At 43.7% G+C, this 22,972-nt stretch overlaps 1 protein-coding gene across 1 annotated transcript in view; it reads right to left on the bottom strand.

The window, feature by feature from the left end:
* Positions 1-21,779, bottom strand: part of ntrk1 (neurotrophic tyrosine kinase, receptor, type 1) — a 30,408-nt gene extending 8,629 nt beyond the window's left edge. Inside the window, exons 1-12 of the mRNA XM_069175324.1 lie at positions 21,589-21,779; positions 16,842-16,916; positions 15,908-15,979; positions 12,377-12,445; positions 11,375-11,529; positions 9,691-9,833; positions 8,363-8,501; positions 5,740-6,072; positions 3,752-3,810; positions 3,535-3,637; positions 1,942-2,097; positions 1,463-1,593 (exon numbers count right to left, since the gene is read on the bottom strand). Of these exons, the coding sequence (XP_069031425.1) occupies positions 1,463-1,593; positions 1,942-2,097; positions 3,535-3,637; positions 3,752-3,810; positions 5,740-6,072; positions 8,363-8,501; positions 9,691-9,833; positions 11,375-11,529; positions 12,377-12,445; positions 15,908-15,979; positions 16,842-16,916; positions 21,589-21,779 (1,626 nt within the window). The remainder of the gene's footprint in view (positions 1-1,462; positions 1,594-1,941; positions 2,098-3,534; positions 3,638-3,751; positions 3,811-5,739; positions 6,073-8,362; positions 8,502-9,690; positions 9,834-11,374; positions 11,530-12,376; positions 12,446-15,907; positions 15,980-16,841; positions 16,917-21,588) is intronic.
* Between the last annotated feature and the right edge of the window lie 1,193 nt (positions 21,780-22,972).

Genomic DNA, 22,972 nt, shown 5'->3' with positions numbered 1-22,972 from the left:
AGACCTCTGATTAATGGGCTGATACATCCCGTTTCTTTTTTTCTGTGCTCGCTGTGGTTTTACATGAACCGTGTATTAAACCACCTGACGGTCCGTTAACAGCGATGACTCACTCTCAGACCGCAGGGTGTAATTTTAGTGAACGGACCTTTTAAGCGTGAGTGCGGCTAATTTTACTCCTGTTGGTGCGGTGCTTCTTTCATTCCTTTTTTATCTATTAAGACATTGAGACTGATGGATGTTTTACTTACACACGGACACGTGTCTTAAACTCTTAAACTTCAACTAAATGTTTTCAGTTTATACCTGGTGGCAACCATCAGTGATGTCATCAACCATCAGTGATGTCATCGTTGGTTTGTGAACTTTATGAAGCCTCCAGTTCAGATTCTGTCCGTCACCGTCTTTCCTAGTTCGTAGCAGGAAGTGACCATATTTGGACGAGCTGGGGGAGGAGCCAGCATTAGGTCTGATTGATCTGATTGGAAACCTGACGACACCGAGATAACTGCTGGAGACATTTTATTGACTGAGAATTTTATGAGACTATTTAGAGCCGACCTCTAGTGGTCCTCGGTGGTATTGCAATTTAAGGAACTTCCTCACATTTCAGACTAGGAAGCCACAAACACTTTTATATACAGTCTGTTGTTTATAAAAAATAAATTAAAAAAAGAGTAACTGGGAGCTACTTTCATATAACTGTTATATTTTACAACTTTAAGCTACAGTTTGGGGATTGTTACACACGAATGAACCTCAGTTACGTTCAAACCAAACGAGTTCACCCCCAGATCTAATCACCGCTCTGATTTTCACAGCATATTGAGTTTTTGTGCGCTACAGACCAGCACAGAGCTAAAGCCCGGTTCAGCCCAACACTAACCTTCGATTACACCGCTCCTCTCGATTTCCCAAATGTTATAAGATTGCACGGATCAAATTCTGATACTGAGATGGGTCATTTTGTGGGGGGGTTGTGTGATGCCTCCTTTTTAATTTCATTTATTCATAATTTATCTGCTATTTCACAGCCACAACAACAGCAGCTATGACATAAGCCGGTGTTTGGCACCACGGGTTTAAAGCACTGCTGGTGTGTTTAAGTACAAAAATGCATTGAAAAGGCAGAACAAACTGAAATTTAAAAGCCTATCGTAACTTTTTCCTCACTGCTGTCGCTGATAAAACTTTTTCAACCCCGTTATTTTTACATCTGCAGCAAGTTTGTCACTTAATCTTTTTCAGCACTCTCTCCTCGTCCACCTAGACCTCACACTAACAAGCTGACATTTTCCCTGTTGCTGCCGATGTTTCGAGAAGATATAACCGCATTAACGGGGTGTAAATTGCTTTTAAAACGGCGCGCGTATGTGTGTGTGTGTGTGTGTGTGAGAGAGAGAGCGAGAGAGAGAGAGAGAGAGAGAGAGAGAGAGAGAGAGAGAGAGCGAGCGCTACTCACCTTGATGGCAACCAGCATCTTGTTGCTGTCGGGGCTGAGGTTAGAGCACTCCGCCAGGTAGACTTTGCCAAACGCTCCCTCGCCCAGCTCCCACTTCAACACGATGTCCTGCCGCTTAATGTGCTGCACACCTGAGATCAGTGGAAGCAGAGAAATGCCTTGAAAAAAAAACACAAAAAAAATCTGGGTGAAAACATACCTGGGAGACGGCGAAAGTTCGCTCCGCATTTATGTCTACTTGGATGTCGTTTCTGAAAACTTGTTTTTAATTAAAAAAAAAAACAACCAGGACAATTTAAATGAAATATTAAGCAAATTAAAAATCCAACTCATATCACATTAAAGGCACTCTGTTTTTATATTTAGATCTTTATATATCTATTCTTTACTTGTATAGGAAAGCAGAAGAATAATGGATATATGACAATAAAACTCTAATAAAACTTTACGGAAAGTGTTTTTCAGTAACAAACACTCACACATGTCCTTGTCCTTGATGATGCCGCAGAAGTACTGCGGATTCTCCACGAAGCTGGACAGACCGGAGTCTTCGTCGGAGGAAGGCGGGCTCGTACCGAAGTTCATGAAACGCAGCGATACGGCCAGATCGTCCTCCGTGCCCAAAACCGATGAGCCTAATGAGCCCGGGGGGGGGGGGGGGGGGGGGGGGGCAAACACAAGCAAAACTCAAGAGACATGTAACACGAACTCAGTCTCGACCATCTATGATTGCAGGGCCATCAAGAAGAAGCAATTCAGAGCTCATTTCTCCCCAAACGAGGAATCGACGTCGCGCCCCGACCAACTTGGTCGTTTGTTGGTGCCATGGCGATGGACGATGACGAGCTCTAATAACCACCATCATCAGCCACACGGCAATCAGGCCATATTGAAAGGGAGAGAAACGACCGTACAGGAAGTCTGAATGGTTTAGCCACCCCTGACTACAGTGCGTATTAAAAGCCAAACAAGTGGGGCCCAAATTGTAAAACCCCACTCAGCAAGGCAAACCGCAAGAACCCCCAGAGTCCAACACGGCGGAAAATAAAACAACAAAGAGCAGCGATGGAGGGAAGGGAAGGAGGGGAGCAGGGTCCACTTAGGCAATCAGGCCCACTTAGGCACTTTGAGAGTGAGAAGGGTAGATGTGTGTATGTGTTGGGGGTGGTGGTGGTGGTGGGGGAGGGGGGGAGGTCAGGGTGGAGCTACTGTATATCACATCTAGCTGTTCCTTCATCCATCCGTCTTCTTTAATGGCCTTCACCACGTGGCGGTGGCCGAGGGAGGCCGCCACCGCCGCCGCCGCCGCTCTCCTGCAGTAATTAAGGCACTTTATCCCGGCCGACACAGCGGCTGGCCGTTCGCTAAGTTACAGCTCAGTGGAAATCCCACATTAGTCCGTCTCTCCTGTGCATTAACTTCCCCGAGACTGACAGAACGGCTTATTACGGTTCATGTATGTATTTTTAGTGTTCGATTCGCTTTCATCAATCCAGAAATAAGCAGGACGTCACAGACCGATGCAGAAACCGAAAGGATGAAAGTCAAGGCATCGGCACGAGAGATAACGCACTCGTCTTCCTCCTCAATATCTGCTGCCTACATTACCCACAATGCAATTGGACCGCCACGATCGAGGATTCAGGTGTGTTATGTTAGCAGTCGCTGTTGCGATGAGGTCTGCTGCTCTTTAACTCCAACCCACCAGATTGCTTTTATTTTGAAAACCTATAGCTTTTTCACCCAACCGACCTGTAAAGAGACTTTAAATGTATAAAATAAATGTCGACTTCCCCTTTGAAGCTGAAAGTTATATATTATAAAATTCGATTGGTATAGTTTTGGTTTTTTTTTGGTCAATGCAAGATGAATTGACACAGTAAAGGTTTCCAATCAGATCAGTCAGATCCACCGCTGGCTCCTCCCCCAGCTTGTCCAAATATGGTCACTTCCTGCTCCAAACCGCTACACGTAGTGTCAGGCCTCTTTTCTAACTCGGACCAAGTAAATACATAATCATAAACAGCTGCTGTGTCACACATGCAGTAAAATACAAATAAATAATAACTTACGGTGAATACCGAACTTGGAATTCTGGCCGCACTTGTTAATAACCAGAATCATGATGAGCAGAAAAGTGCAGGCGAACACGGCGAGACCGACGGCCACCGACACCTGCGGACCAACAGATTTAACACTGTAGACGGTCTTTACTTTTTGTAATCGGGACCACACACACACACACACACACACACACACACACACACACACACACACACACACACGTACCACAAACACTCGACTCTCCGGGTTCTCCGTGACGTCCAAGTGTGATTTGTTTGTAGGACCTGAGAGGGAAGGGGAGGAATTTTTGTTAAAGGAAAAAATCTCACATCAAGTCCAGTGAGTGCAGCAGTGACATGCAGAGCTTTTTTTAAGAGACTCAAAACAAACAACAAAAAAAATCAATCGTGAGACTTACTTGGATCCGCAGCGACTGGCGTGTTGGGTGAGAACAGAAAACACATTCAGGACCACTTATTACAACCGTCCACACACAACCTACTTCCCTCTTCATCGTTTAGCAGTGACCACTGTCTGATGAGGACTTGAACAATCTGAATACACACAATGTGACTTAAGTGCCACTTAGCGTCCGATATGTATTACACTTCACTCGTACACGCGTCCTTTAATATTCAAGGCCAACGACACTTTCGGCAGCCTGTAGCTGTTTTATCTGCACTATTTTCTAAAATGTATTTTCGACTTCTATTGGAGTTCAGATCATTTCCTTGTTTGTTGTTTTATATGTAATTTAATAATTATAATTTTCAGGTAGTTTTTTTTTTTAATGTAATTTGTGTATATCTAGTACAGTATATCTATATATAATTGCTTTTTTTTAAATAATGTTTTTGGTTTTGGGAATTCAACTCAGCTGCTGATATATTAATGATATATTATAATAATGATGTTGATGTGTGTATTTCCAGATAAAATCACCTGCAACTGCAGCTGTGTAATCAAGGAAACTTTTTATTTAAAGCACTTTCATTGTGCTCGGTTGTGGGCAATGAAAAAACAACAACAACAACAACAACAACAAAAAACGAAGATGATGTGCACGTTAATATGATTACAAATCTATGAGGAAATCCTGACGCCACAGGTGAAACCTGGTGATTCCCGATGCAGCGCGGAGGCGTTATGGACGCTTTTCCTGTTGCACATGAAAGTGAATATTCAAGGTTGCGTCTCTTGATCAACATCGTCACCGAGTTCCACGCGTTAACGTGACCGCTGGTAACGTGAACATTTGTGATTTCAACCGTGAAACTTGAAACCGGAGAAGAGAAACATCTGATTTTTTGGGTCAAATTTTTGGGGGACAGAAAATCTTCAACACGCCCGCTGACAGCCAAGTGTTCCTGAGCCAATGCGGTGATTTCAATTTTTAAAGAACCCTGTTGCCATGGCGCCACAGTTCAGGTGGTTCGCAGCGAATGTTTTCCCCTCCGACGCCTCAGAAGGTCCCGGTAGAACTCGGTGTTGACAGTCTGACTCTGGGGGACGAATTCACACAACCACCGCCAACGTCAAAGAAAACCCAGCTGGTGTCTCCTGACCTGACGCGCCTTCTTCTTCAGTCTCGGACAGTGAAGCTCCGCCCCCTCTTGAAACATGAACATCACTCAGAACACGTCGCCCGGCTTGTCGCTTCATTGCCGTAGACTTTCTGAAGCATTTCAAGGGTCTCTGTTGACCATTTCCAGAGCTTCCAGTGCCTCAGGTGGCACTGCATTAAAAACAGCCACGATACTGTAGTGGAAATCACTGCATGGGCTCAGGAACACTTGGCTGTAAGTGTTTTTTTCCTCCAAAATCTGATGTTTCTCTGCTCCAGTCACTTGTCCGTGGTGAAATCACAAATGTTCACGCTACCAGCGGTCTCGTTAACGTGTGTTGATGACAAGACGACACTCTGAATACTTCCTCATGAAGGTTGTTGCTTCCTGCTGCTCCATTCATGTGCAGAAGGAACGTTTTGATTGCACCTCATTTTATGTGTACTCTAAACACGATGAAAAAAAAAATATTTTTGAGAAGCCTGCTGTCTCTACTTTGTACTTCGTAAACGTTTCATTACCCACTTCAATCCTCGGAGCGTCGGAGTTATTAAAGATGCAACACAAATTGGTCTCTCAGCCTCTCTAATGGCCTTCTCTGCTCGGAAAAAAACATCCTTCAGCTCCAAATCAGTTGCAGGAACTCACCTGGGATGATGCCCTCGGGATCGAGCGGGTCGAAGGGGTTGTCCATAAACATCCCGACGGCCATGGCTTCGTCCCGTCCCAGCTTGTTCTGCACAATCAGACTGTAGTTGCCGTTGTTCAGGTGGGTCGGCTTGTTGAGGAAGAAACAGCCGTGTTTGACCGAGCCGTCGCCCGAGTCCTGGATCATCTGCATGTATGCGTATCTGTTCTGTTTGAGATTGATGCCGTTGTACAGCCAGGTGAAGGTCGGTTCGGGGTTGCCGTCCACGGCGAAGGGGAAGCACCAGTTGTGCTGCGGCACGGCGTCGTTCAGGAAGAGGATTTTGACGGCAACTGTCGGAGAGATCAGGAGAGTGGGAAAGTAAAGGAGTGACTTTCTTTCCTCGCCAACAAATGCTGATAGTCTGGTCCTGGTCTGTTGTATTTACCTGAGTTTTAACCTCTGAGAAAACAAAGACTTAAAGGACTTCTTTTTTTTAAAGTCCTTGTAGAAAAAATAACGATTAATTTCATTACTAGAGGTCGGCTCCGAAAAACCTCCGGCTCCATAGACTCCCATTCAACTTCTGTCATGAAATTCAAAGTCACTGTTAGCTAAAGTCCCTCCTTCTTATTAGTTTTCTGGCGGTCTATCTGAATATAATAATAATAATAATCTGTCATTAATTACAAAATAAGCTTCAAAATGTTGTGTTTTTGGGGGCGTGTCTGTTTGATTGACAGGCCTGTCAGTCAAACCGATAGCTGTAACCTGACTGTAAACAATCAACTTTTTAACTCGTAATTACCAATAAGTCAAATAGTAACTTTGTAGATGCGTGATTTCTTGCTGAATGTGCACCTCGATGGTACAGAACATAAAGCCCCCCCGTTACACCTCCCGCCCCCTCCCCACTGAATTTCCATGAATCGATGTTTCTCCATCTGCACCGCTGAACCTGCGCTGACCTGCTCTGAATAATGAATCCTGGTCGTAGTCGTGCCACTGACCACAAACGCTACCTGGAAGCTGGAAAGTTACAGGAAATGGCCTCGTTCAGCTCGAACACGAGACCCCTTTTCATGGAGCACCGGCCGACTCTCTGCTGCTCTTAACCCAGTGACCCAGCCCTCAGAAAGTGCTGCGCTCAGGGGATACCGAGGCATTTAGCTCGTTACTCCGGGACTCGCCGAGGTCCTATACACCGAGAGAAAATTAGCGCAATTTATCGTATTTAACTAATCATCCATTAGCGACCTCGGCTAATCTTACACGAGCTATTTCTCCGCATGGGTTAAAAGGAAGGCTAGAATTATGTTTAATGAGCCTGCCAGCTCGCAGAATTAGACAATGAGCATTTTGAAAAGGTGACAAATACACTAAATGACTCCTGGCTGCAGTCCAGGCAGAGATGGAAGCTTTGCATGCACAAACAGAAACTTTTTGTGCTGATGGGATATCGATTAAAATAAAAACTCCTGCTTTGATCGCACCTTTTCACATTTGATGTTTTTGTTTTTTTTAAAAGACAAAAACAAAAAAAAACAAAAAAACAAAAAAACCTGATTTAGAAATGCTCTGTTATGAAAGGGAAGAAGCGTGAGTGCCGTGAATCGATGGTGCGGAGAGCCACTCAGCTGTAAACACCCACTGTTCTGGGAGGTAATTAAGAGTAATTAAAGGCCTGGCGGTTAACGAGTGTCCATCCACCGGGGGAGGGGGGCTGATAAATTAGCTGCACTAACGCATTTACAGAACGCCAATCACTGCGGATGAAGCGGTTTTCCGGAGTAGGAGGGAGAAGTCCATTAGCACGGGGCTCAAATCAGATCTTAGCACGAGTTATCAGCCCCCATTTTTCCTCTTGTTCATTATCTGTCCCTTGATGCTCGTACATTTGGCCTCAGCTGATTGGCGCCCCCGCTCTTTTATTTTTGATGGGAGAAGAGGAGTGAGGGGGGAGGCTTTATTCTTGTAATGAGTGTCACTGACTTGGTGATATACGATATTGTTTGGGGTAGTATTTATTTATTTTTTCCCCAGTAATGTATCACTAATGCATCTGACTCCTCGTCTCTTCAGTGGGACCGCCGGGTGCCGTCACTCCTCCGTGTTTCTTCCAACTTCCACGTGAGCTAATGCATCCGAAAAGGAGCAAAAACAACAGGGAACCTCCCGGGTCAAGCTGCAGCTGCAATTCAAAAAAAGTACGGCCGTACGTGAGGTGGAGGTCTTTTCAGAGCGAGGTGAGGCGAGTCCCCCACGCCCCCTTTCCTTTGTCCTCCCTATTGTATCCCTGCATTAAATGGCGAGGCATACCTGCAGCACTTCGCTCATATTATTTTAACACTTCTCACCGGTCGCCCGCGAGAGTGGCAGATGACAGAGAGCTCCATTAGAAGCATGGTGGGTACATGCTCGTATTTGTAGAAGGGGCATTTAGAAGAAATCAGTGCAGTGCATTTTTCTTTACTCTGGCTGTCCACCCTGCCTGCACTAGAAAGTGGCCCCAGTGTGCTCTCGCCCTGACCTCCATTAAGCCCGGCGACTCGTATTGAGCCTGTGAGCTTTCAGGAGTGCGTTTTTTTTATTTAATTTTTTTTATTTATATATATATATTATATATATTTTGCAGGCACTTACACTCAATGTCCAATTGCACCATCCCCTCCCTGGGCCCAGCTTGGTTCTCGGCCTCGCAAGTCAGATTGTGCAGGTTGTCCTTGGAGGAAACGTTGGTGAGGTGAAGGACCAGCTCTAGTGTGGAGCCCCAGATTCTCTCCTAAACACACACACACACACACACACACACACACACACACACACACACACACACACACACACACACACACAATAATGTAGATAATACAGGTTAGAGGGATGAAATGTGATCCATTATACAACAAGTAGTTGCGACCCAGAGATCTGATTGTCAACTGTACATTTGTAACAAATCAGCATGACATCACTGGTAATATCACTCCACCTTCTCAATGGGAATATATAATTGGAATTGAATTTCATATAATATGTAATATAATGTAGTTTTTCCTTGTTATAGGTCTAGTAATTGTGACTCGTTTGGTGAAATCGGGTCTTTTTTCGGTCCTTTTCGGTCGCTCCGAGCGAAAATCCTAGCGGCGGCTAGCTGGACGAGTTTGGTTTTAACATATGACACAGTGCTAAAATGTTAAAAACACATGAGTCCATGGATATCTTTGATCATCAGATATCTTTGTTCATCAGATATCTTTGTTCATCAGATATCTTTGTTCCAACCAGACTGAGCTAGCTGATCAGTTTAGTGTTTCTATGTTCTGTATTTATTCAGTTGAAGACTAGAAATCCTCTCTGTTGCTAGGTGGTTGCTAAGGGTCGGACTACTTCCTGGAGTGTTAGTCAGACCCCGTGTGTTGCCGTGGAAACAAAAAGTTTTATATTTTGAGAGCAAATTGCCGCACAATATGAAAATATTTTAATTACATACTTCGTTTAATTGGTAACTTGTACAATCGCCGTATTACACTCGAGGGTGACAGAAAATGGAAAAAGGTTTTGTCTCTTTCGATGTTTAGATTTCTATCCGTCATCTGAAATTCATTCTGCGACATGAAGACGACCCAAAACGTACAGCAAGAGGCATGAAGATAAACAAGGGGAGGTGCAACAGATGGTCGAGGGCCCCACAGAGTCCGTCTGGGATTACATGAAATATACCTCAGAGGACTGATGCTGCTTTACAGGCAACCCGTCACAAGAGACATCAATTAAAAAATGTTTTCTCTTTGCTGCAGTTTGCATGAAATTAAATGATCAAATATTAAAGACTACTTTTACTGCCTAAAACCTTTGCAAAGCACACAGTAAATAATGTTAATTCTCTGGTCTATAACTGCCTGTCTTACTATTGGCCTGTCTATATAAAAAAAAGTTTGATTGATACTGAAGACAAACAGAAAATTCTTGGCTACCTGGGTGAAGGAGTGAGAGGCGAGTTCATTGGTTCGCCACCTCACGTCGGGAGTCGGACTTCCTGTCACGTGACACTCCAACGTGAGGTTGCCTCCTTCTTGAATCTTGTATTCGGAGGCCACGATGGTCACCTCCGGCAGACCTGAGAGCAGCAGAAGACACGGCACTGAGCACAGGTGGTTGTTGTTGTTGTTGTTGTTGTTGTTGTTGTTGTGATGGTCGAGCTAAAGCATGGAACCAAACCTTTTTTGTCGTGTTTTTTTTTTTTTTTCTTTAGCAGATGAGAAAAACAGCACAGAGCCAAAATCTCTCATATGTTTCCTGGCAACAAGATGTTCCTGCTGTATGTGATTAAAGCAACAATGTTGGACCAATTTCTTCCCCGCATTTCCCTGCACCTGCTTGTTGCAGGCTTTCATATGCTTGGATAACAGATGGTTATTATTTTTCAAGCCCAAACCCAGTTGAAGGGGTGTCATCTTAAAAATATTGAATACACAACATGATGAAGGTAAAAAAAAATGTCATGCACTTTACATTCAAACATTTAAAGATCACCTCTGGATTTGTTTTTAAGATATCAAAAAATTGGCAATATTTTCCAGATTATATTAAAAAAAATTCAGGAAAGGTCGATAGATTTCTTGGAATTATAGATTTCTAGCACTGGTGAAAATAACCTGGAACGTAATATGATATTATTCGGCAAGGTTGGTCTCAACTAGAAACAGAAAACTGCACCAGCACATTCAAATCTAATATAATATATATAAGAATATCATAGTATAATATTTATTTTTCTGTATATAGTTTGTGTATGTGTATTTATACGTTGTTTTTTTAATACTTTTCTAAAAAAATAATATATCTTTTTATCTCTTATTTTTTAACTCCGTGTTTTGTCATTTTTTCTTATTGTGTGTTTACCTTTTTTTTTTCCTAACGGTATTCCTATGCTGCTGTGATGACTCAATTTCCCACTGCGGGATTAATAAAATCTTATTTTACCTTAATGAATGGTGTAATGAAACACTTGAAACTAGAGAAAATTAAATTCTCTCTGGAAAAAAAAAAAAAAAAGACAAGTTTTATAAATTTTTGTGAGCCTTTATAGACTATTTCAACTACGTCAAAGGCTTTTACAAATCTTAAACCAGTCTCTCCAGACTTAACATGCAAGTGAAGGAAAGGTGATACGATAAGAAACGGAGTCAGACATCCACCACCCTTTCTACCTTCCTTTCTTTGTCCTTTTTCTTGTTGTTGTTGATGTTGTTTTAAAAAAAAAAAAAAAAATGTTAATCTATGTTATCTTACTAATATCTGCACAAACATGTAAATGTGTGTGTGTGTGTGTGTGTGTGTGTGTGTGTGTGTGTGTGTGTGTGTGTGTGTGTGTGTGATGTTCATGGGAATATATTTGTTCAGAAAAATAATAAACAAAAATGACATTTGCTAATCTGAATATATTCATTTCAAATGTCTTTTAACTGCTGGACATTTGCAGTGAATGTGCACAAGAGGATTGTAGTTTTTACCTTAAATGCTCATACATATATATATATATATATATATACATGTATATACACACACACGTGTTACAACTCTGCACATACATCTTTCTCTACAGTAAATCTACAAGTGAAGTACCACAAAGTAAAAATGTGTAAAAACCAAACTCACGGCAGTTATCTATCACCAGAGAGTTGAGGGGTAATTCCTCATCGTTGGACAAACAGAACAACATTTGGCCGTCCAGGTCGCCGCGGTCGTGACTCTCCCACTGCTGCAGCCAGTGGAGGTCACACGAGCAAACCAGAGGGTTGTCCCGTAAAACCCTGGAAAGAAGGAAAAAGGAGGAACATCATCAGCATCCTGTGGGTGTTAAATTCAGTTTTTAACTCTTTTTGATTCAAGAGAGACAAGAGCTCTAACCAGTAAATATTATTAATACCATTTCCAAAGAGAAGCTAACGAATAGTTTTTTTTAATATCTCCAGTTCAGATTTTGTCCTTCGTCCTCTTGCTAGTTTGGAGCGGATTGGAGCAGGAAGTGACCATATTTGGACGAGCTGGGGGAGGAGCCAGCGGTGGATCTGACCGATCTGATCGGAAACCTGACGATACTACGTCCCGCCCACCGATAGCTGTAACCTGACTGCACCACAGGCCTGTCAATCAAACAGACACGCCCCCAAAAACAGGTCTTCTTGAATCTTCTTTTCTAATGAATGAGGGATTATTTTCAGATGGACCTCCAGAAAACTAATAAGAAGGAGTGACTTTAGCTAACAACACCGAGATAACTGATGGACACATTTTATTCACTTTGGATTTGATGAGAGAAGTTGAATGGGAGTCTATGGAGCCGGAGACTTTTTGGAGCCGACCTCTAGTGGAACTCGCTGGTATTGCAGCTGAAGACACTTCTGCATCGGCCTCATTTTTTGGAGCCGTAAGCTACGAACACTTTTATATAAAGTCGGCACTAATGGACATCGACAGATCTCCAGTTTGTTAAGTGACGGTCACTTAGCTAACTTGTACTATTGAAAATTATCCTATTCTTCCTTTTTTATGTGGCTCATAAGATCAGTTTCTCCTTTAAAGCCACCTCGACCTCACAATAATCTAAAATCATTGGATAACAGAGCGTATCCTCATTCTGGATCTAAAGGGACTCACAGGTTGAGCAGAGGTAGAAAATGAAACACCCTCCAGCTGATGTGTTCCAGAGCGTTCGACGCCAGGTTCCTGTGAAACAAAGTGAGAAGACACGAGACATTATCAACATTTATTTTGCTTCCCCCTCATTGCTATATTCTCCATTGATATACAGAAGATTCAACTATTTGATACCCACTTTGTGAAAGCTTTTTACATGTGGTACCTCTGTTTTGCCTGCATTGCATATTTCCAGTGGAACAAATGGCAATTTCTTCATATTATAACAAGAAAGAAGTATCACAACAGATCAAAACAAATCTGCAGAAACTTGTTGATTTACCACCATATGTACACAATAAGGTGAGAGTGCCTTTGAAGTGGCTTTAAAATGTGTTTTCCAGTCTTGCAACGTGCTCAGACGCTGCTTTGAGAAGGTGATGGACGTTTCCGAAAAAAAAAAAAAAAAAACCCGAATCGGCTTAAAATAAAAGGAAAAAAATTCAAGCGAACACGGTATTTTTTTTCATCGTTGTAATTGAGTACTGTTCTGCGGATGAGTCATGCTGCGATTTGATTGCTCACTTTCAGAACAATGTGTACCTGCTTTGAATTACACTCAGTGGAAAACGTTAATGCATCCAAATGGGTTCTGATCAATTACCGTGGCAAGTATTTCACACCGACCCGGGAGCCACATTCGCAAACAACCCCGGGCACACCTCAGAGTTTGCTTGGTGTTCGGTGCATTAGGTGGTTAGTCCAGAGTCACAAACAGTTCTTGGTGGGAAGTACACAGCTGCTCAGCTAAAGTTCACAGATTCAAATACTCCAAAGAAGAGCAGCTGGGGGGGGGGAAAGTTAGCTATTTATAAAAATAAATAAATTTTAAAAAAGTCTCTTTTCTATCATGTTCAAACACAAAAACTGGGAAACCAAATCGTTTTTTTTTAATGGTTTTTTAGTCACTAGTTGAATTGGCTCTAGCTGTGTTTGTTTTTCAGTCCAGCAGTTCAAAAACTACAAAATATCTCAAAAACTACCACATGGACTGTCATGAAATGTGAACATTAACATTTACAGTCCTCAGAGGATCAATCCCTCAGAGTTTGGCGATCCTGATTTCTCTACGTCAAGTCTGTTCAACTATCGGACGTCACGTCATATGTGAGCATGCTGCTATCAGCGCCGCCAGGAAATCACAATCACTTTTATGATCTGTTTGTAACTTTGAGCCTCAAAAAATTATTAAAAAAGAAAACAACATTTCGACTAAAATATTCATGTTCTCTGCAGCGTGCTTATTATAACAGGAAGAGATTAAGTTTGACTTTTTATCACTTAAAACTTCACAAATTACGTTGCAATTTTTTTTAAGCAAAGCCACTGAAAAAAAAGAAAAATCGAACATTTACGATTGTGACCCCCCCCCCCCCCCCCCAAAAAAAAAAAAAAAACAGCAAAATTGTGGAAAGACTGTACCTTATTAAATTAAGATGGTAAACACAGTAACTGTTTAACATTTTTGTCTCGGTTACTTTGTGAAAAATCTCAAAGAAGTTAAAGCCAATCCTGCTGAACTTCTATTATTGTGCATGTCAGGCGGGCAATAATAATACGGTGATAGAACGCTACATATCCTTTAGTCAATCCTCTCAGGCCTCTTAAATATCATCACGGCGGATCTGCAGTGGACCTCAGACTTGGGCTGTAAGTAAACCTCCCTCAGAAGATGACATGAAGCCACACTGGGGAGCGCAGCACATGGAAACCAATACGGAATCACTCCGACAGGCCAAGGTTCAATTATTTGTTTTCCTTGGTCCCAAAAGTTCATGTCAGATGGGTTAGCCATTGGGGCTTATCCATTACCGGCTCGATTCCTCCTCGGGTCCTCAAGGAGGAGGAGGAGGAGGAGGAGGAGAAGGGGGAGCCGGGGGAGCCGGGAACAGCGGCAATTTTTCCAAAATATAAGAGGCTCATGTGTGAAGCTGAGAGCAGGAGGAGGAGGAGGAGGAAGAGGAGGTATGAGCTGATGTTAAAGTGAGAGCAGGAGGAAGAGGAGGTACAAGCTGATGTTAAAGTGAGAGCAGGAGGAGGAGGAGGTACAAGCTGATGTTAAAGTGAGAGCAGGAGGAGGAGGAGGAGGTACGAGCTGATGTTAAAATGAGAGCAGGAGGAGGAGGAGGTACGAGCTGATGTTAAAATGAGAGCAGGAGGAGGAGGTACGAGCTGATGTTAAAATGAGAGCAGGAGGAGGAGGAGGAGGTACGAGCTGATGTTAAAATGAGAGCAGGAGGATGAGGAGGTACGAGCTGATGTCAAGGTGAGAGGAGGAGGAAGAGGAGGTACGATCTGATGTTAAGGTGAGAGCAGGAGGAGGAGGAGGAGGTACGAGCTGATGTCAAGGTGAGAGGAGGAGGAGGAGGAGGTACGATCTGATGTTAAGGTGAGAGCAGGAGGAGGAGGAGGAGGTACGATCTGATGTTAAGGTGAGAGCAGGAGGAGGAGGAGGAGGTACGAGCTGATGTTTAGGTGAGAGCAGGAGCAGGAGGAAGAGGAGGTACGAGCTGATGTTAAGGTGAGAGCAGGAGGAGGAGAAGGAGGAGGAGGTATGAGCTGACGTCGCCTCCCTGCTCGTTGCTTAGTGTGAATATATTCAGACCCAATTAATCTAAAAAATACATCTGTCACACAGAAGCCCCCTGAGCTCCACCCCGACTCCCCCTCCCCCCCTCCTCCCTCCTCCCCCATCTCCCTCCTCCCTCCACAGTGAAATATTGATTAAGTGATAATGGACCCTTAGTGGAGTGTATTTATTATGCATCAGTTGTCGATAATCCGCCAAAGTGAGCGAGTAAAAGGTGACTGGTGGACGTCTTCTCCGATTTCTTCAGCTCACCCTGCTACCATCACCCCCCTTCACCCTCCCCTTCACCCTCCCCTCCACCCCCTCCCGTCTCCAAACCTCTTTTAGAGAAACAACATTGGACATGTTGCACACGCTCAGTAAAACGATGAAGACAAGATGGTGGCGATAAGGATCAGCTGCTGATGCAAGGACACATTTGACGGTTTGGTTATTTATTGTCAGGAGATATAAAGACTGAAGAGCTGATGTGATGTCACAGAAAAATTATATTTGTTTTCGAGAGGACTGCTTAAAAAGTTGTATGTTTCTCTGCTGCAGCGTATGCCAAGACAGAATTACCGGATTTTATGGCGGTAACTACATAATATCTCCAATATTGATTACTATGATTGTAAATTTTCTGCTAATTATTGATAATTTAGTTTTTAAATGCTCATAGAAGAGAAACTGGAACCAATACTGAAGCGTACCAGCCATGTAAACCTACATACATCATATGTAGCCCCGAAGGGCTTCATCCAATAACAAAAATTTGAGGTTTCATTATCTTTAAACGAGCTCACAAACTGAGCAGATCTGAGGGTTGATTGTGACTGACAGCGACAAATAGGTTGACCCACACGCGTGTCAAAACACAACACGCAGGGAGACAATCCTTTCGTATGGACAAGGACACTTACACATACTGGAGCCTGACGGTGTGTTGAAAGGCGTTGGCAGAGATGAACCTCAGCTTACACAACGTGACTGTCCTGGAGAGGGTGAGAAAGCAGAAGAAAGCTCAAAGCAAAGCGCCGTTTGGTGTCGACTGAAATGTCATGAAAAATATTTAAAGGGCGTCGATTGGGTCACGACGTCACTTTCAAAGCCTCGTTTTGATCCGCTGCCGTTTGCCCTGTTGAACTAACTGGGTTTTGTTTCAAATTAAAAGCCATCTCGTGTTTCAGTTATGAGAAACCCTTTGTTTTCTAACAAGGAAACATTTGTGAAACCGGACAATAAAACTTTCTATGTGATCCCGAGCAACAGACTGTGGTCGCAGGAGAGCGTCATTCGCTTCCCGTTTCCAACCACGTTCAAATCACATTTACTGTTGCCACGCCGACGAAGGTTACAGCCAAGCGGCAAGCAGCAGCGACGTTTGTGAACGGCCGTTATGAAGCCTCGAGTTCGGAATTTGTCCGGCGCCATCTTTGCTAGTTTGGAGCGTTTTGGAGCAGGAAGTGACCATATTTGGGCGAGCGGTGGGACTGACTCGATCTGACGGTGTTATTTTCAGATGGACTTCCAGAAAACTAAACTGGAAGAGTGAATGTAGCGAATGACATACAGAAAACGTGGAGAAATTTTATTGGCCGATCAAAGTTGAATGGGAGTCTATGGAAACCGGCGTTTCTTTGGAGCCAACCTTTAGTGGCACTCGGTGGTATTGCAGTTTAAGGCACTTCCGCATCGGGACTTAAGCTACGTTCACTTTTATATACGGTCTGTGGTTGCAACACTTTAAGGAAGCAGTAACTTAATGCAAAAACATCGTTCGAGTGGTTATTTTAGCGTCGTTTTTTTGTGCCGATGAGATGCCGTGTTACAGTGAGTGAGGTGAGCGTTACTTACAGGTTCTTCAGCTCTCTGTAGTAGGCGAGGTCGATTTCTGTTATGTTCTCCAGGCCTGCTTGGTTTTCTATATAACTAGTAGACAGAGAAACAGAGTTAGATTAAGGTAAACATGCGTTCTGCTGTGACCTTCAGCCTTTTGTTTTATAGATGTCATCCCACAGTTCAAAGAAAAGACACCAAAGACAAATAAATTCCTTGATTGAGGACGCACAAATGAATCAAATAGAGGAGTTTTGTGTTTATCACTTAAAAAAAAGGGTTATTTTTGCCCAAGACGAGACGACACCAATGAGGAGGACAAAAGACACAAGGTTGTCCATTTTTTTTTCCAGACAGAGTTGAGCAGAATGAGTCGGGCGTATCAACTATTCCCACTAAACACTGACAGCAACAGAAGAGCCTGAATTGAGTCAGAGTCACCTGCTAACCTTAACAGTCAACAGCAAGCCGCTAATTACTTGAACCATTAACCCGCTTTTTTAAAAGGCTTCATTATTCAGAGTTGGGGGGACAATGCAAACAAAACAAAACAAAAATTACTTGCAGCCGTGGGCTTGAATGGAAAAATCAAAAATCACAATGATGTGAGTAAAAAAAGAAAAGAAAAGAAAAGAAAAGGGGGTTAAAATTCAACGACTACTGACTCGCGTCTGACGTCCAGCAGCAGATAAACGAACCCAGACGAGATGTCCAGGGACCCAGAACTTAATCTGCTGCTCGTGAAAAAAAGACGAGGGCTGATGGGAATGAGTAATTTTCCAATTTTCCTGCCGAACCTCAGAATAACTAGTGCGCTGCAGATCAATGTGTTACTCAACGCAAGGACGGCCGGTTCTTTTCAGGAGACGCTTCAATAGGAGGCTCGGTCGGACCTTCCAAGGATCTGTCCACCTCATTCTCTGCCCTCCTCCACCTCTCACTCAACCCTCTCCTGTGTTATGTACGAATGTTGTCCTTTCCGCTCAGGAGGACACTTCTGTAATGGGCTTTTTCTGAAAAGATCCAAATATTGAAGGACTTTTGTTTATGTGCACCTCTTCATCCACCCACACCCCCCCTCTACAATATATCATAGCATCCTTGAGGGGAAAGGGGGGGTTTGAACCAAATAACCATTATAAAAAAATAAATTAAAAAAAAATGTATGTTATTTTCAGGAGTGCCTTGAAGCAACCACAATGGAAAAGTTTTTTTTTTTTTTAAAAAAAAGGACGAGTTGTAGAAAACTCAAACTATTTTCAAGCTTTTATTTTGAAATTCGAATGCACGACTAGTTTGTCCTTCGATAATGTTGTTGGACTCTCGAAAATGATCAGAAGTGATCAGCAGAAACAGGGAAACTGTCTAAACGATGCAGTTCCCCTTCGCTTGCGTAGTTTTGTGCTTTTATTTTGGCGGATGTCTCCGGCTCTGGAGCTGCATGCCTCCGGTCTGCAGTTACCGGCCCCACCGACAGCTCATTGTCTATGCTGTTCTTTTCTCTCCTCCTCTCCCCTCATTCCAACAGGTCGAGGCAGATGTTCGCCCACCTCCGGCTCCGTCTGAGTTTTTTTCCTCCCAGCTTTCACTCCCGTGAGGAGAATGAAGTCTTTTCACCTTCTTTCTCCTGCAGTTTGTGCTTTTACCTCTTTATGTATCTTTCTGCAGCTGTCTAAATGTGCCTCTTTATCAGGTTTCAAGACATCAAACTTACGGTGTAACATACTATAAACATAAATCAACTGCATATTCATTTGCATATTGGACCGTGACTGACATGTCTTAAAGTCAGATTTAACACCGAGAAAATTTGCAGATAATTCAGAAAATAGTCTCCTTGTGTCAAATGAAAAAAAAGCTCAAATATCAAAGAGGTAACAATAAAGAAAACCTGCGTGGAGGAGAGGAGAATTAGACAACTGATAAAGCGTATCCTCCAGGCCGGGGCCACTGTACAACAGTTTATCACCAATAAACTGAAATTTGACTCCATAGTTTATTCCTTCACTACATTAATTTCCTTATTACATGAAATTAAACATTTAAAGTTCATCTTCAAGGCAATGAAAACAAGTTTCCTCAATCAGCCTGTTGCTCTACTGTAGTGGGTCTTTCACATTAAATGTTCAACTTTTTGCTTCAACTACAGTTAACTGGCAGATGAGTTTTCACCCGCTGATGTAGAAATAAAACGTCAATCCTTATTTACACATCTTCGTGGTTCTGAAAGTATTAATTAATTAACTTTCATTGAGACAACAGCTGACTGGACAGGGATGAGCTGAAGTGTTTTCCAGTAGATCACGTGACCATTTATGGCCTGAGAGAAGTTTACGTTGTTGTTTATCGCTTAAAGATTGAAAAACAATAAGGATACCTGCCTCAATAGTCCAGGTTATGAATATAAAAATTTAGGAAGGAAAGAAAGAAAGAAGCGGAAGATGGTGACATTATAATAAATGCATTATGTAAGCAGCATTGTAAAGTTGCACCTACTTGCATATTGGCTTTGTAGTTTAATCTGTAACCACATATCATACTTCAGCTGTGCAATAAATGTAGTAGAGCTAAAAGTGCCCCCCACCCCCGCCCCCACCATCCGCTGTGTATGATAAGTAGATTGTTTGAATCTCAATGTGCAGAAACTCTGCTAAATTAAACATACCTGCAGTGATTAAATGACAGCCACTTTCAGAATGTGGCATTGTTTCAACTTCGCAGCTCCCTTTTAGTCAGCTGCAGCACACAAACCCTGTTTGTTTTTTGTTTTTTTATTCCCACACGGCAATAATGTGATTAGGTGGGCAGGTGGGCCCAGGATCACCCATCGCCCTCGCTTATTGGATTGAGTCAAGTGGGTTGTATATCATCTATTGTTCCCGGGGTGAGGGCATTGACTGGCAATTCACAAAATTGAATTCATAACTCAGCTTATGATGAATTTTGGGGCCCCCCTCCTACTCCTCCACCTGTCCCACAGTTAATGGCCCCTTGTTTGCTTCCATGCATCGGCTGCGCTGCCAACACGGCGAAGTGTTGTTGTTTGCCGGCGCGGTAAACAGGAGCCCCCTCGCTTATCGATTGGACGTTCCAGAGAGAGAATGTCAAGCCTCACCCCGAGCTGTACGACACGTGTCGAGCTGCGGATACAAGGACATATCTCTGAGGTAAGAGAGGAAGGAGGAGAAGCAGGAGTGGAGGTGAATAGAGGTAGAAAAGTGGCAGTAAAATGACTTGCTCCACCAAAAAAACAGCGCTTCACAAACGTGATTCCCTCCTTAACAAGTGCTAATTGCTCATATCCAGGGACAGGAACAAAGAGAGAACAGCGTGGCGGTGCAGAGACTGACATTTAGTTTTCCGTGTTGGAGTTGATGGTGGGTTGCATAATAATACAGCAGCTCTTTTTTTAAATCACAGGTGGTCACTTTCTACTTATATTTTATTTCCCCCTGAGGAAAGTTTTAAAAAGCCAACGTTAAATCACAGTCATCAGCAGCAGACAAGTCTCTCTTCATCTGAGCTGCACGGGTTTTATTCGAAAAAACCATTCCCTCAGGGACCGCCTGTCCATCAGCAGAAGTATGACGTGCTGTAAAGAACTCCAGCAGAATCAGCAGCCATCTTCTAGTCCGAGCGCCGAGCCCACCGCGGTAGAGGAACACGAGTTGGGTCGGACCAACCTCGGTAGGCAGGTCAGCGCATCGCTCATCAGGAGTGGAATTCACATTTCAGTCACACAAATTGAAAAATACTTCCTCCGTCCACGTTCATTTCAGATTACAGCATGTGGTTTTTTTTTTTTTCTTAACGATGACACCAAAAAATATAAAACTTGGTGGTTTATAAAAGTGGGAGGAGGCAGACGCTCAAAGTGCTTCATCTTTGCCACTAAAAAGCCAAGTTTAAAGTCACTGAGTTTATGCAATTTGACGATAATTTTGTATTTTCTGTGAAATTTCAAGACTTAAATCTGATAATGACACAGCCGCCCAGTCCGTATTAAGTGTTCTTGGGTGTTAAACTCTTTGTAAAAGTAAAGAGTTCTCCAAAGAAACAGCAAAACCCCAACATGAAAACGGTGTACTCTGAAAACTGGAGATCCTTTGAAAACCCCGAGGCCACGCTTTGACTCACATGCCAGTTATTGTCAGTATCAAATCCAGTATTGATTCCCAATAGTGTCTAAATTAGCGCCATCTTAATGCATCTCAGGTCGCAGTAGCTTCGCTTTACATCTAACAGCATCTAGATTTATGCTAAAATCTCTGCGCCGAAGCAAACGACAGCCTTGCAGACTATTTGCAATTCTCTCTCCAGTACTTTGGACGTCAAACATTATTTCACGGTTAAAACAACCGGACGACACTTTACTCTCGACGTGATAAAACAGACCAGAGATCACGGTGAGTTCAAAGAGACAAACTATGACAAGTAAACTGAAGCATATCTGTAAATCCAACTTAAAGGAAATTTACGGGCATGGAGGGAAGCATGACTTCTATTACTCCGCATCGTACATCTAGACAACTTTTCCAATGACTGTAGAGCTATTTACCCTCTGGGACCAGATGAACATGCCCCTCTAAACTTAATGAAAACCCGAACAAGCATTTCCCTGAGCTGAAAATTCACACCAGATCTGAAAGCTGTTCCAAACGCTCCATTAAAAAAACCCAGAAAAACGGCGAACACCAACACAGAGCATCGGTCTTGGCAGAGCGTCAACACCGTCGGACCGGAGCAGGTGTCACGTCGTACTCACATCTCCGTGACGTTCTCGCTCTCCTGCATCGCCAGCGGCGGGATGCCGGCGATGCCGTTGGGCTCCAGGCACTGCAGCATGGTGAAGGAGCACCGGCACGCCGACGGGCATCCTCCCGAGGCGGGCGCCGGCGCCAGGCTGAGCAGGGCGAGCGCCGTGGACAGGACAAGCGCCGGGGCCTGCGGTGCCATCTCAAAACAAGAGCGTCTCTCCTCAGCACCACCGCGGGGGGAAGAGGGGTTGGTGGTGTTTTTTTTTTTTGCCAAGCTGCAGTTGGGAGTCAGTGTCTGGTTGGTTCACCTGATGAAGAGTAAACAAAAGAGTGGCGGACACTCTTCCCTCGGCTCTCTCTCCGCAGGGTTATGAGATCCCAGCTGGTCGGGGTCTGGTGCTGAGCCACAGCTGTACTGAGCAGCAGGAGGGGCGGGCAGGCAGGCAGGCGAAGGGGCCCCTGGGGACCTGGTCGTGGTGGGCTGCAGCCTCTCTCCCTCCCTCCCTCTCTCTCCCTCCACGATGAAGGGAGGAGCAATGTTAACAGTGGGCCGGAGTCACCAGACACCTCAGAAAGCCAGAACGGGGGTGTGTGGGGGGGGTGGAGGGGGGGGGGGGGGTGTATGTCTGTGTGTTGCGGTGATTGGTGGAAAGCTGATGATTGTTGACACTTGGGGAGGTCAGTGATGAGTTTAATGGCTGTGAAAATGTTGGACGAGAGGGGCCACACGCCTTTCGCAAATATAGCTGTGTTTTTCCCAACAGTATGAACTCTCGACAGGATGTAATGATTGGCAAGAAAAGCGAAGGACTACAGGTTCTCTGGGTGTGTTTGTTTTACGTTTTGTTTGTTTTTCTCATTCCTGGAACATTTACAGGGTTGTTAACTCCCACAAAGCTCCACGTAATGTGCATTTGGCTCATTGGGTAAGCTTTGACAAACAAGCACCTTATCATTGTGACTCAAAGGTCATCAATCAGTAAGCCAGTAAAACCAGTAGCAAACTCAACCAAGGAGCCAGCTGGTGAATCTGATTGGAAACCTGACGATACTACGTCCCGCCCACCGATAGCTGTAACCTGACTGCACCACAGGCCTGTCAATCAAACAGACACGCCCCCAAAAACAGGTCTTCTTGAATCTTCTTTTCTAATGAATGAGGGATTATTTTCAGATGGACCTCCAGAAAACTAATAAGAAGGAGTGACTTTAGCTAACAACACCGAGATAACTGATGGACACATTTTATTCACTTTGGATTTGATGAGAGAAGTTTAATGGGAGTCTATGGAGCCGGAGGCTTTTTGCCTCTAGTGGCACTCGGTGGTATTGCATCTTAAGGCACTTTTGCTTCAGCCTCATTTTTCAGAGCTGGAAGCTACGACATTTCAC

Source organism: Embiotoca jacksoni, unplaced genomic scaffold (genome assembly GCF_022577435.1).
Source record: "Embiotoca jacksoni isolate LCO1_2020_lvr unplaced genomic scaffold, fEmbJac1.0.p SCAF_66, whole genome shotgun sequence".
Lineage (NCBI taxonomy): Eukaryota > Metazoa > Chordata > Actinopteri > Embiotocidae > Embiotoca > Embiotoca jacksoni.
The sequence above is the reverse complement of the archived record's forward strand: the minus strand, read 5'-3'. Positions and strand labels throughout refer to the sequence as shown.